Here is a 15,266-nt window from a genome sequence, read left to right as displayed (position 1 = left end):
TTTTGGTTTCACTTTATAATGCCGTGCTTTGTTATGAATGACAGCCTGAAGTGTGGAAAATATTGAAATATTATTCACACCAAATGAGATCCTGTATTATCGAGTACAGAAGAAACGAACAGGTAGTCACTTCCTATATACTTTTATAATTACACATTTTTAGGGTTCATTGTAAACTAATAACTCAGAGAATTCTTGCTGTTCCTCTCGAAATGGAATTTATTTTTTCTTAATTTTGAATAATTAAATTTATTAATTTTTCAAATTTAAATAATCAATTAATTTTTTATTAAATCTTAATTTTATATATTTAAAGGAAATGTATAATATTATAATATAATGAAAACATGAGAATGAATTTTGAATCGATTTTCGTCAATGTCTTTTACAGTAATATGGCAAGATTCCACATTTTTCTCGTTTTGTTTCTGATGTTTGGTCTTCAAGCCTCATGCAAGGATTGCAGAACTCATTCATGCTTGAGAAAGCTGTACAATTCAAAAGTTGTCCGTGCAGAGTACTGGATAAGGTAACCAAAATTGCAAATTCTATAGCACTTTTTTTTTACTTTAAACTAGTAAGTTCAAATTTACAACCAACGTGATACCGTTATCAAGATATCATGATTTCATTCTTCCCAAAGAGTATTGCAATGTAAAAAGCAAGATCTGAATAACAATCAAATGGAGGTGGATTAACTGGGGTTAACAACAAAAAAGTTTCGTAGAGTTGTTTAATTTGTAAGTGGTAATTTTGTTTCTTGACATCGTAGTTTCGCCATGTGAGATAAAGAAATCATGGCATCGTAAACATTGGTATACTTTATTTATTACAAAAGAAACGAATCTTTGATATCAGATCTTTGAGTGGGTCGGGAAGTTCCGGCAGCTCGGGACCATCAAGTGGAGGTCGTGGTTGGTGGTCGTCGAGGAAGCGCAGCTTTGACTATAACTATCATTTCCGCCACACAGGAGCCGTCGTTACTCTAAAGAACAGAGAGCGATGGCTGATTCACAAGGGATCAGATTATGGTGATGCATATGATACTGTCATTACTGATGCTAATTACATGTCCTCAAGGGTAATTCTTGGAAATATATTCTCTGAATTTTATTTCAAAATATCTCTATACTTCATTTTCGGTAATTACAACCGATTGACCTATTAAATGTTGTGTTTCTGTACCGTAGCAAGGTATATTATAGCACTGGTTCATCCAATGGTTTCAATTGTAATCAAATCATTATTAATTATTTTTGTACTTTAAACTTCATGAACGTACATCAAATCTTCAAATGCTAAAGAGCCTCAATTTCTTTGTTTCGTATGAAATTGATAAAGTCAAGAAATTTGTCTTATTTAACTATGTACATAATGAATCAGATTGCATTTGTTTCGAAGGTCAATACAGAAACATTTGAAAGATTTCAAAACCGTAATAACGTTTAATACATTCACCGATTTGGACAAATAACTTGTTCATTATTTATTAAAGGTTTGTGTAATTTACAGATGGAATCGGCGTCAAAGTTGGTGGGTCGCCAGATGTGGATACACAGTCAACACGTTTATGCAGAATGCCCTGATATCAAGACCATACAAACTGGTTGGGGCTAGCTGTCAGACGGCAGCAAACAGCATGTGGAGACTGGTGGAGAGGTGTAACAACTGACAAGCTAACATACAACCATTGTTATTTTTTTTAAAATGTAATTGAAGTAACAAAAATAAATCATTAAAGTCTGCAAGTTTTTGATTATTACATGCATTTTTTGTGATGTAAATCTGAAGGTACCAGTGGCATTGAACAAATATGACGAAAGCATTTGTATAGAAATATTGCAATCACTATTGCAGTGTTTGTGCTGTAAGGAGGTTTACTTTGGGACATCGAAATCCCCCAACAAGTCTAAGCATCGTCTCGGTTTTAGGCCTAGGAATTGGGCTAAGATTCCTACTTTCCCCGGTATAACATTGATTTTTGAAAATTGTTCTTTCTGTGTACACAAGATGTTTTGATTTTGTTAAAAAAATAACTAAAGTTTTGATTTAAAGGGTACCAGACGAAATAAAAACTTATAAAAATCCCAAATTTTACTATTTATGTTTGAGACTTAAAGGTCAAGTACGGTAAAAATAGATCTTAAAAATAATGTTCAAAATTCATTAAAAGCATTAAAAAAAAGTTGATGATGTGTTTGTTTAAAAAAAAAACCCGGTATAGACGCAATATACCTGTTCAAATATCGTTATTTATAGACATGAGCGATAGAGTTCTCGCTCTTTTTCATGACGTCATCAGAGACAATTGCTGTATAGGCGCTATTATTATAAACAAGAAGGATATGGAGATAACGAACAGTATTCAATCTCAACGTCCATTAAACAATATACAAAATAAGAGCAGAGCAAACACGGACCTCTGAAACATCAGAGGTGGGATCAGGTGCCATGGAGGAGTGAGCATCCCCTGCCGACCGGTCACACCCGCCGTGTGCTCGTTGTCATGATCAGGAAATAACGGAAAAAATCCGTCGTCAATTCAGTGTATAAATAATGGACTAACAATTGGTATGAAAGACGTCAGTCAGCATATGACTCAATGATAACAACCAATAACTGATTAAAATGAATAGTTTTAACGCTGAACCGTGTTATTGACGGTAAACTCGAAGACATACTTAAGTTTACAGATTCAACCATTTATGTATGAGCCCATTACGAAGCAATCATAATATGTTAGGCCTGCCTACATGGACCCTATGTCATCGAAGTAAGAATCCGAAAATAATGAAAGTAAAACGGGAAAATCTCCAAGAAGCAATGGTTTGTTGTGTTTTTGTGTATTGAAAAAAAATTTAAAAAAAGATATTCAAAAACGTTCAACATGAAAATCAAAACCTTTAGGGCATCATTTGCATCTACATGTATGTAGAATACATTGTTTTGTTCGTTAGATTACTAAATAATAAACTAGTAGACTTGATGAGTATATTGATATTATACTGTGAAACTATGTAAACAACTATTAGTCAAGTTAAAAGTGATCAGAAAATAACTCTGTGGCCGCTTGTGGTTGCTTCAAATCGTCCCCCATTTCAAAATAATTTTTTAAAAAACTAAATTTTCAGCATGCGAACATGTCTCATTTCCGAAATCCAAATAAACAACAAAAGAATCTTGCTATAGAAATTACGATGGCTGTTAAAAAATTACGCTGACTGGTTGCACAGAAGAATAAAATTGACGGCATAATCAGGCAAAATGTCACATTAAATATAAACGATTCTTTTTACCTAATATGATCTTCATAATTTCATATCAAAATGTTGTAAAATGATATCAGTTTTTACCGGCCGCCAGGAGGCGGTCGGTTATATGATATGAAAGTTTTAAGTCGCTGTGGGTTTCTGCGGAGCTAACAATTTAAATAAAAATATTCAACATCATATCGCCGGCGTTTTAATATTAAACAAAGATTTCTAAATGTTTAGGAAAAAGCACAATAATCGTAAAATTCAATTTTATAAATAATGGGGTAAATATTTCATCCAATCCTGATTGACAAACTCTGATATAACTGAAGTGCGGAGAAAATTAGTAGGAGTGTTAGGCATAGTCTAAAACAAAGACCGCGTTGTAAATCAACAATTTTACATGTGTACTTTCTCTTTTTAAAACAGGATCTGCTGTATTAATTTGAAATGAAGTGTATATTTAAACATTTCCTGCGGATGTTTTTCAAAAATATGATGAAATATTGATTTCTTAAAAGCAAAGAATATTACGACATGTTGGTCCAGGAGACTAGGATAGAGCGCGTTTTACAATGTGCCAAGCATTTTCCCGCCACATCTCAACACCAAAACAAAGAGATTGAAAGAGAAGAAATGTAGTGGTGGATCTTGAAGGAGTTGTGGGGGGGGGGGGGGTTAACATCCTATAAGAGAGAGCGAGGAGCCCCACATGTTATATATTTGTTGCGTTTTTATTAAGGTAAAACTATAGCTAAATTTAAACTTTAGTTTTGTACTTTTAATGTAAAAACTACTTAAACAGCAAGTTGTACCAAACTGAGTGCAGAGACGCAGAGGACTATGCATAGTTTATATTGCCTATACATGTAATATTGTACATGTATTATGCAATCGGCAATGTCGCATGCATTTTGTTTTCATGTCACGAGGATATTTTAACAGATAAATATAAGAATTTTTTTAAAAACAGCAAATTTCAGTTTCTGAAGAATTTTTTTTTAAAAACAGCAAATTTCAGTTTCTGAAAGGAACTTCAACAGTTATATAAATTGGTTTGCGGCCGATTTTTGACGCTTGCGTCAATATGTTTCTTGTTGGTGATTTATCAGGCTATATCATAAAGTTATGGAGCAGCAAAATCTTCGTCGTCAGAGCATTATAAAAAAAAATATTAGCTTTCATTTTCTCAACAATTTCCCAATAGTTCCTGTTAAGCTTTAGTTACCTTATCTACTCAACATCCATACACTATTTCTTGTCAAGCTTAAAATCTATTAAACAAGTAAATCGTATTCTTAGTTTTTTGTTTAAATACCAAAAACTGCAGGTTTATATGTAAGAGATATAGTGTGAGATTTATTTATTGGTCACTCTATTTTTACAGTCTGGATAAACTTTTCGCACATGCGCCTGAAGTATGGATCGATAACCCCCCCCCCCCCTCTGGCCAATTCATTACCGAATTTTTAATAAAAAAAATATCTCAAAAATATAAAAACTTCCCCGTCAATCACATCTATATATCGTTCCGTTCTATGCAAACAGATTGTGCGTTTTTCACGTTTAGAGAATTGCCATACTTCAGGCGCCCGTGGGTAATCCCCACCAGTACTAATCCCTCTTCCGTATCACCATAGAAACCTATAACCATGCACCAACCTTCAGAGGATGTAGGAACTTCACATAGAGAACTATTAATAAACCTTTCTCGTGACTTTATGTCCTTCATTTCAATACACATTCTCATGCCATCCCCCTCCCCAACTTTTTGTATTGTAAAAAACACGTAATTTTACTTGTACCTTGACGACAATATGAGTGAATTTTTTGGTTTTGAACACATACTCTGTGCAATCGCCATTTTCAAAATGAAAAAAAGTTTTGTGATTTCGGAAGATGTATCGGTATTGAGCACCCGACAGATAGAAAGCAGCAACAGTCTTGAGATGGAATTTGTTGCAATGTAGCGATTTTATTGAACTCCTGTGTCTTGTCTTAAGTAGAGTGTTTTGAAAAATAAGATGAAACAAAGTAAATATGTTTTAATTTTTAATACAAAGTCCAAGTTAACTAAAAAAAACTTAGAGTTAAGAACACAATCCACTGTCTGCATTTTTTTTCAGTGCAACTCCATAAATCTCCAGTTCCCCGGTAAGCCGGTGTCATACAAAAAAAAAATAAAAAAAAAAAATAACCAGACTGGTATAACATTAATTGATCTGGTTTGAAATAATAATGCGTATGGTCAAAGTGTTTTCCAGATACGTGTGTATTTTTTTTCTCTACTTGCTCACAGATAGATTAACTAAATATTATAAATTCATGTATTAAAATTTTGCGGATGTTTGTTAATGCACTGTACACAGACGATGTGGTATACTGTGTGCTCTACCCACAGGCACATGAAGTATGGATAATACCCCCCCCCCCTTTTTTTTAATGAAAAAAAATTGTAAGAGTGTTTAATATCTCAGAAATATAAAAATTTCCCCGTAAAAATACCGAATAGGGTAATTCTTTAAACGTGAGAAAAAGTACAATCTGCTTGCATATAACGACATATAGATGTGTTTGACGGGGAAATTTTATATTTTTGAAATGTTAAAGACCCTTACATTTTTTTTTCATTAACAAACAAAAAAAAGGGGGGGTATTATCCATACTGTATACAGGGAAATTTTCGCCCCCGTTTTATTTTCGCCCCTTTCGTCCTCTTCTTCATTTGGCGAATTTAAAACGGTGCGAATTCAAATTACACACCATAATTTCTTAAACATAACTATGACTGGGCGAATTTAAAACGGGACAAAATTGTTCGTAAAAGCAAATGGGCGAAAATTACACGGGGCGAAAATAACCCTGTATACAGTACTTCAGGTGCCTGTGCTCTACCTCTTTTGGGTCGTTCGAGAAAAGAAATAAAACTTAAACACTCTGTATATATTTTACATAACAGTTTAAAGCTGCTCACTGCACCATAACCTTAGAAAGGATTTTTAAAAAACACATGTATTAAACGACCAGTTATCTCCTAATCTGTCTTTTTCCGAGTCTCGCTCAGTCACTGCATTCAAAAGTTGTCTCTGATGACGTAATACGTTATGGGCGATAACTTGAGTCACTAAAAAATATTGATAGCCCAGGTAAATTTTAATCGCGCAGCAGTAGTCATACCAGGCGGTTTTCAATTAAACAGCTATGGGAATATAAATCATATGAGACCGGTTGACAATTATGTATATATTATGTATATATTATTCCAATTTTACAAAAATATCCGTACTTGACCTTTAATGATACTCTGCTAATCTTGCTGATAAATATTGTTGTTTTTTTTTTGTTTCTGATAAATACTGATTATTTACATATACTATGGCTGTTAAGCTTGAATACTGATAAATAGTTGAGTCCATACTTTTCAAAAGTATGCCGCTTGGCCGCCGGCTTCGGGGAAAACCCCATACAATCCTTAAAGTAGCCTTTATCGGAGCACTCCAAATTGTTTAGTAGCATAAAGAGGAGAAGAAATGTCATTTCTTTCCCTTTAGTTGACCCTACAAAGGGACACAGCTATTGTAAAGTGTGGATTGGATTATCAAATCTGTTATGTAATAATCAAAACAGAAATTTCATTTAACTTTAAATACAGTGCTTTTAGCAAACATTATTCTGATACTTGTCTTAGTAACAATACCGTTATGAAAATCGTGACATTTACTTATTAAATCTTTGAATAAAGTGTAGTCATCTACAGGCAAAGTTTCCAAAGAATCTAAGAAAATTGCTAGCAGAATAATCAGTTTTTTTATCAATCTATCAACAGGGAACTTAGGATGGCATAGTTATGTCATTCACATAATTTTGACAATATGGCATATCATTTTAAGTCATGATATCTATCTCGTCAAGTCATGAAAACTACTAGAATCTAGTTTTTTTTTCCATGTGTGTCTTTGTGTTCAATTTTTAGTTAAAAGTCATGGTCACGTTGCTTGTCCCAGTTAACTGATGTTTTAGCTCGGACAGACTTGTTGTTCGTCCATTGGGACGGATTGAATAAAAGTAAATCCATGTATAAATGATATTTTCTGCTATCCTGATTAGTTCATTGTGTCTATAAACATATTTACTGAAACATCTGTTTTGATCTAAGAGATCTAAGCTGCTTTTTCATAATGCAGATGCAATATAGAATGAAGATATTTAGATTAAATGTTGATGATTTATAATATCAACAATTTATATACAGTAAATGAAACATTTATTTCAGATGAACAATAATGATAAATATTCTTTTTTATTTTGCCTATATTCTAATATTTTATACAAAAAAATCTTTCATGAAAAACGGTCTTAAATTTTTCAAATTACTTTTTAGATCATTGTGTTTCTCTTCATTGTTGTATAAAATGAATATTAATTTAATATAAATCCAAATTTCACCAATCCTCACCGGCAAATCCTTCTTGAAGTGAAAAGAAAAGAATAGAAAAAGATGAGTTAAAATTGCAGTGAAATTTGATTTTTTAAGCAGAATTATATTTTCATAGATGAAATGGAATACCGGATTAACTGTGCTTTTCACAGCTTCTGACTCTGGATCTTGTAGCTATAGAAGAAAGATTCGTGTTGATGAAAGTGTTCATGATCATGTTAATATATTTCATTACAATGACAAATAATAGAAGGGCTGCAAAAGTTCCAATTGCTATGACAATGTAAATTGATTGATTGTATGTTGTTTAACGTCTCTCTCGAGAATGTTTCACTCATATGGAGACATCACCGTATACCGGTGAAGGGCTTCAAATTCTGACCTTTACTCGGCACTCAGGGACATTGAGCAGTGAGGGATCTTTATCGTGCCAACGCCTGCCGCTGACACGGGGTCTCGGTTTTTAAGGTCTCATCCAAGACCCAATTTTCACTTCAAAGTGCCAAGTGCATGGAGAAGGAACAGCTGCTACCCATTTTTAATCGACTTTGGTCATTCGTGGCCGAGATTCGAACTTACGACCTCCCGATCACGGAGGGAGAGCTCTACCGCCTGAGCTACCATGAACGGTTGACAATGTAAAACAATGAGATCCGTTTTATCTTCCTTGGGAGGGCTTTTGCTGTCTTTATGCTCCTGTTTGACAAAATCGTACTTTGTTTAGCTATTTCGGAAATATTTGCGACTGAAAATTTGATTGAATCCCGAAAATTTCTAGAATTTGATTATTGAAACAAAGTATAAAGCAATGTTAACTGAATTATTGAAAAACCAGTTTTTTGGGGGTTTTTTTGTTTTTTTTTTTTTTTTGTTTTTTGTTTTTTTTTTTTTTTTTTTTTGCTTCTTAATTGTGTTATTATGATAAATTTATATGTAATTTAAACCTTTGTGATCAATTAGATTAAGATAAAGCATCATATCGTCTCAGAAGAAAGATTTCTTTACAATCGAATAAACAGTATTTATTTCATACTAGAGGTACTGTGAGCAATGAGCTCACTAAATGATACCCCCCGCCTCCCATAATGTCCATGTGTTGCTATATATTGTTTTACGGTAATGTGTAAAGAGGAATAACTCGTCCTATCAAATGTTATCCAGAAGCTTCTATATGTTACGTCTTAGGTAAACATATAATGGCAATGTCCATGTTTTGCTATGAGAAACTTAAAATGCGGATAAAAAAGTAAAGTAGGAGGTGCACAATGGCAATATGTAATAAAGATTCTGTGAAAGTTTCATTAAATTTCACTCAGTAGTATAAGAGGAGTTGCGGATAAGAGATAAAGCGTAATAGACTGACGGACACACAGACAGACGGACGGAATTACCGATTACTATGTACCCTCCCACTTTTCAAGCGAGGGGTATAAAAAATCGTCAGAACTGTATAGGACGACAACCGTGTAAAAGTTTTATTTAATTCTTTTATCAGGAGTATGAACAAAAGAAGTTTATAAATGTTTTTCTGTCTGTCATTGAAATACTTATTTACAATTTTGCAACAACAAAATCCGATATCAAAATTGCAGTTCAAAAGTACTTTAATTTATCGAAAACCAGACCAAAAACTGTTAATGAGAAAATATATTTTGTGATGGAAGTTATTATTCATATCTTCAATTGAAAAAATCCAATGGAATACCTTTAAAATTTCCATTCACATTATTACAGGTTGTACAAATTTCTGGGCATTTACTAGCACAGTCTTGGCCATAATAACCATCTTCACACCTGTCAGAACAGTTGAGACCTAAGTATCCTGGCATGCATTCTGTTGAAAGAAAATATGTCTTAAAAACTACAAGTTGATATTACATGTATATTCAACACCCAAAAAGTAAAACGAAAAAAAAATAAAGGATCAAACTCAAACTGTTGTAATGAAACCAAATATTTGTTTTGTTTTAGAACAGAGGATACCAGAAAGTCTGACACATTTGTTTCATTTTTGGATATTTCACTAGAAAAAGACATGATTTTTGTTCTTACAACAACGCGTAATGATAAATTCTATAACTTTATCTTTTGAATCGTCTACTTCCCTATCACTTGTATACGGGTTTGCTTCTCTCAGCTGATCCGATACTCAGGAGCATGCTCTATGTATCTGCAATTTCTTAAACCAAGTACGTAATATTATTGCCAACAAGTTGATGAAACAAGAATATCAACAATCTCGTTTAACTTTACCATTTCGTAAGTTCTCTGGTCGATACAATGACCATGTCATCAAATACAATGCATCATTAAGTCAAATTTTGACTGTCGTTTTCAAGACTATTTTTGAACCATCATTTATTCCCTAAATTGTCGACGATTTTTTTCCTTATTTCTTGATAATGTCAAAGAGCACACGGTTGCAGGGAATGTCCACTTCTCAATGGCAGAAAATTTTCTCTCTAATATTTATAAGGTCCTTGTTTGCCCTGCTTCATATGTGTTGTTAAATGGACGTTTGAGCTTGAATATTGCTTGTTGTGTCCATCTATTTCATTTACAAATTTGGCAGATATTTGACAGAAAACATTTGACACGTCAGAACAAAAAGAGGGAGATGTTTTAATAAGTTTTAAGAACATGTGTCCAATCCTTTTGTAGTAACATCTAAACAATAAAATATGTTCAAATCATACAAAACAAAAAATAAAATAAGAAATCTGATTTAAGGATTCATTCGCATGCATTTTTTAAAGATAAAATACAAGGTCTCTAAAAGAGATCTTTTTAAACTTCCATTTACGACTACTCACTGGAACACTTTTCTTCTTTCTCATCCCAGTAGAAGTTAGCACAGCATATGTAACCAAGCTCTCTGTCAAGAATTTAATATCTTTAATGATTATATTTTACGGAAAATTAACAGCAGAAGGCATTTAATGTGCCCCCATAATCTAGGTTATAGTTTTTTGCCCTGAACGTCCTTCTGTAAATCTATCTGTTTTACGTCTGTTTGTCCACAAAAAAATACATATCCTTGCATATAACTTTTGAGTGGACGGGCTTTGGCTTTTTATTTCACTGGTGAATTTCTTGCAACTTGACCTTGAAATTTGACTTACTTTTACAAAAAAGATCCGTAATCAAATCTTACCAGTAGTTATAACTTTTGATTTTTTTGTGATAGTGCTTTCAATTTTCTCAAGTATTTGAAATGTGACGAGACCTATCAATGGTATTTATATTTTTTACGTTTTGAACTTGATCTGGGAGTTTAAAAAAACTTTAACCTTGAACGGTTTTTAAGAGTTAGACTAGGACTTTCATATTTCACAGGTAGCTCCATTGTTACATTGTACAAGACTTTCCTTTTGATATGAAATATTTGAAAATTTGAACTTGACCTTAGAATTTGACTTGCATTTAATACACTTCAATTCTCGCAAAACGTTGCTAAACAGGGGCATCAGTGCTTCACAAACACATCTTGTTTTGATTAGAGATCAACGAAATGTGAAAGGAAAAAAAAAAAGGATTTTCACAAGGGTATTACCTCTAACAGACACTAGAAATCAAATTCCCGATCTACGAAATCCTTCAACAAGCACTACTTAAATGATGTAAGCTTTCAAAAAAGTTCACCGGTTACGGTGGCCTAGTGGTAGAGCGTTCGCTTCGTTATCGAAAGGCCCGGGTTCGATTTTTGTACGCGGCGCCGCATCAAATTTATGACGTAACCATAGATACTGACTGTTCCTTCGCTAAATGCTCGACATGCATTAAACTTGAAAGTCAAAGGTCTTTCGGATATGACCTTATAAATCCCGTGTCACGGTAAGCGTTGGCACGTTAAAGAACCCTCACTCATTTTCTTATTCAATATGTTTGTTGACAGATGATCCAAGGCTCCTTCTCGTTTGTTTGTCACTTTTCACGTTATAGAAGCTATAACTGACAACGTTTAAAATGAAGATGAAGTATTTCCCTTTAAGCTAGGTTAAGAACATATTGTACGTTGATACACCATGCAAGGAAATGTTTTGAAAATGTCGAATTTTAAGTACTCATTTATGTTTCTGTCAGACAGGTTAGTTCACTAATGGTATATCTTCAATTTATCTCGTGATTGCGACAAGACAATAGAGGTATCCAGATTGAATTATGTTTTAATATTTCATCTCTTATTAAGCAATCACTATTCACTTTATATATACTCTGTAATGTACATGTAGGATACTATTTTTTTCACAATTTTGCTTAAACATAATGCACATTGCTTTCTCTTATTTCCGACAGCTCTGACTATCAATTTCCATGACAAAGAAGCAAATTTAAATTTGAATCTGCTTAAGCACCTTGCTATATTGTCGTTTTTTTTTTTATTTAGAATCATATTGAAATTTTCAGTTTGTATATGAAAAATGTTTGGAACAATAAATTTCATATATATTTATTTAAATCATTATTTACTCCCTACAATTCACGCTTTGGGAAAGAAGTTTGAACATTTAAGATTAAACAATACTTTTGTTCCCTAAATTGAATTATTCTTAAAATGGTTTCTAAGAATCCCGATCGGGATAGATATTAAATGTTTATTTTTTCTGCAGTATATTTTTAATATTATACAGATAAAAAATACTCACTTTTCTTTGCAGAATATTGCAGATGTAGATGTACATGTAAATAGACTTGTGATAAATATAAGCTGTGTTAACGCCATTGATATTGATCTACAATGATGCTTCAAGGAAGAATGAAAAAATTCAATTGATTTATTTTCATTTACATATGGGAAATTTAATAATAACTAGGAATATAATATAGAAAGATCAGGAACACAAAAATTGACCTGTTAAACATTCACTTTGATGAGTATAACTTGTGTACTCATCAATTATATATTAATCGTCTGCAATTTGTTCCCCTTCCCGTTGGTATAATGTATTAATCATAATTTACTATGTACACCAATCTGTGAATAATTATGTATTTTCACAATCGTAGTTCATTTAAATAAAGTGCAAATTTCTCGTAGGGATAGTTAAGAATTAATGTTTAATCAACACATTTAACACTACGTGTCTTTAATATTTATCTATTTTTTACCCACCCACGCTTCTCTCTTGTTAAACGCGCTCAAAGACACCAAATAAACATGATAGCCTTAATAAATAATAAATACATATTTAGGTTTTAAGCGTCACTTGTGTGAAATTCACATGTCTGTCATAAAGGCTTTTTGATGAAATATAATTACATGTATAAAAGCAGAGTAAGAGTTCATGTATAGCTGAAAATACAAATTTTTAAACAAGTGTCGTGAAGGAGGAAATGATCTGGTCTACATGTACACTGTAACAGCTACACGCGACATGAGATCTTTGTTGTGATTTTATACACAGGAAAGTTTGTAGCCAAATTATGGTATTCATGATTCAATATTCGTCTGAACAAAAGATTATACTTGCAAGTCATTGTATGCACCATAAAATTTGAGAAATTGATGACAACAAGAAATATCTGCACTCTCATGAAACATATTCAGCATTTTAGTGCCATTAGGAATCTTTACTTTTTTTTATTTTTCCACTTTAATCTGTAAATTTTATACTTTAATCTGTAACATTTACACTTTAATCTATAAAATTTACACATTAATCTATCCATTTTACACTTTAAAGTGTAAAATTTACACTTTAATCTGTAAAATCTGTAAGATATTATGACCTAATTCGGTTCTCTATAGAGGAAACGATCACTGTATTTAAGCAATCTCAGTAAAATGGGAATAAAGTCCTTGCTGTCGTGAATGATGCAGAATAGCATCCATTACTTTTTTTAACTTACGATACATCTTTCATTCAAATACAATATAATTTTATAAATGGAAATTTTAACAAGATGCAAATTTGGTGATTTGTCCATAAAAAATTGATACCTTATTTTTAGCAAGAAGTAATTTTAGCGATTTTAATATATTTACTATTAGAATAAAATGCAGTTAATCTTTAGGGATATTTAATTTTAGCGATCTCAGCACACTGGCTAATAAGTTCATTATTTAATCCTCGCTTAATATTCTGCTAATGCGGTATTTTTCTTGGAGATGTCTCCAGCACTACGTAAATGAATATGTTTAAAAATAACGCAGCATCTAGAAAACATACAATTCTCATCCAGAAAAAAAAGTATTCTGAACAATTACTTCACTCACAGAGTGACACTTGTCAATGGATGTGCAGTGACCTTAAACAAAGTTTCTAGGTCAATTAAAAAAATAACCTCTCTGTTTAGAATATTTGTTAGGTGTATATTTTCTTTCCTTTAAGTCCAGTCAGCCTCAAATTTACCACTGGACTTAGGTCGTGAACATTTGTTATTGCGTTACTCTTCACTAAGACTTTAACAGTAGTGAAGGAAATTAACTTCAAGATTGCTGTGCAACAATATATTCAAGAAGTGGTGTGAATCAGATGTGGATACTCAAAAATTTCAAAGAACTTTTGCACAATTTGAAATCAAAAGATTTTACAAATATCAACAGCTTAAAATCTCACGACTTTTCAAAGTTATACACAATTATTCCCCAAAAATTAATTAAAGTCAAGGCTTTTTGATATCATTGACAGCTGATTTTTTAATAAAAATGGAACTCGTAAATTTACTTACATTGTACCTGGTCAATGGTCATTTGAAAAATTATTTTGTTTGAACACATTCTGATTGCACACACAAGTATTTTAGAGTTTGCATTTAAAAGATGCTTGAGTTTCTGATTGACAATATCTTTGTGGTTTTTGGAGACCAGGTCCTACAACAATCTACTGGAATTTCCATGGTTACCATTTGTACCCGGTTATTAGCGGCAGTGGTTTTGTGTTCTTATGAAGCAGAGTTTGTGCAAAATCTTATGTGAGGAAAGAAGAAAACACTTGCTGTGGCCTTCAACTCGACATTTTGATATATCGACGACGCATTATCAATTAACAATGGGAATTTACATTCTTATGTCTATATGACATACGTATACCCTGCAGAGTAAATTATTGACAAGCAAGTTGATGAATCAAGACTATCAGCAGTTTCGTTTAAAGTCATCATTTTGTAAGTTCTATGGTCGATACAATGACCTTGAAGTTTTTCATACTTATTGTTAGTCAATAATTAAAACATTGAATTGACGACGGATTTTCCCGTTATTTTTATGACAAGGAGCACAAGATGGATGTGACCGGTCAGCCGCGGATGGCACCTGATCACACCTCTGATGTTTCAGAGGTCCGTGTATGCTGTACTCCTATTTTGCATTGTTTTATGGACTTTGATATTTAATACTGTTCGTTGTCTCCATATCCTTCTTGCTAACTGATGTACACAAGAACGTCACCTTTGCACTTTGAGAACTTTTAATGAATTTATTTTCAGTCTTAAATGATTTTAAATGTCAGTGATTAGACATATAAACAGAATGATTTATGATTAGATAAGAGAGGTTGATATTTCATACGTGTAGCTGTAATATGTACTGGTAGGACTAGTCCGAAAAATCTGACGTTTTCCTGGCTTTTTTA

At 32.6% G+C, this 15,266-nt stretch overlaps 1 protein-coding gene across 1 annotated transcript; it reads left to right on the top strand.

Moving 5' to 3' along the window:
- Window positions 1–393: 393 nt before the first annotated feature.
- Window positions 394–1,672, top strand: LOC134241195 (uncharacterized). Its single transcript, XM_062723270.1, has 3 exons — window positions 394–529; window positions 859–1,081; window positions 1,496–1,672. Exons 1-3 carry the CDS (start codon window positions 396–398, stop codon window positions 1,670–1,672), a joined length of 534 nt encoding a protein of 177 aa, XP_062579254.1. The 5' UTR covers window positions 394–395.
- The last annotated feature ends 13,594 nt before the right edge of the window (window positions 1,673–15,266 follow it).

The sequence above is a fragment of the Saccostrea cucullata genome, unplaced genomic scaffold, assembly GCF_032062105.1.
Source record: "Saccostrea cucullata isolate Sc308-1 unplaced genomic scaffold, CSIRO_AGI_Scuc_v1 ctg2918, whole genome shotgun sequence".
NCBI lineage: Eukaryota > Metazoa > Mollusca > Bivalvia > Ostreida > Ostreidae > Saccostrea > Saccostrea cuccullata.
The sequence above is the reverse complement of the archived record's forward strand: the minus strand, read 5'-3'. Positions and strand labels throughout refer to the sequence as shown.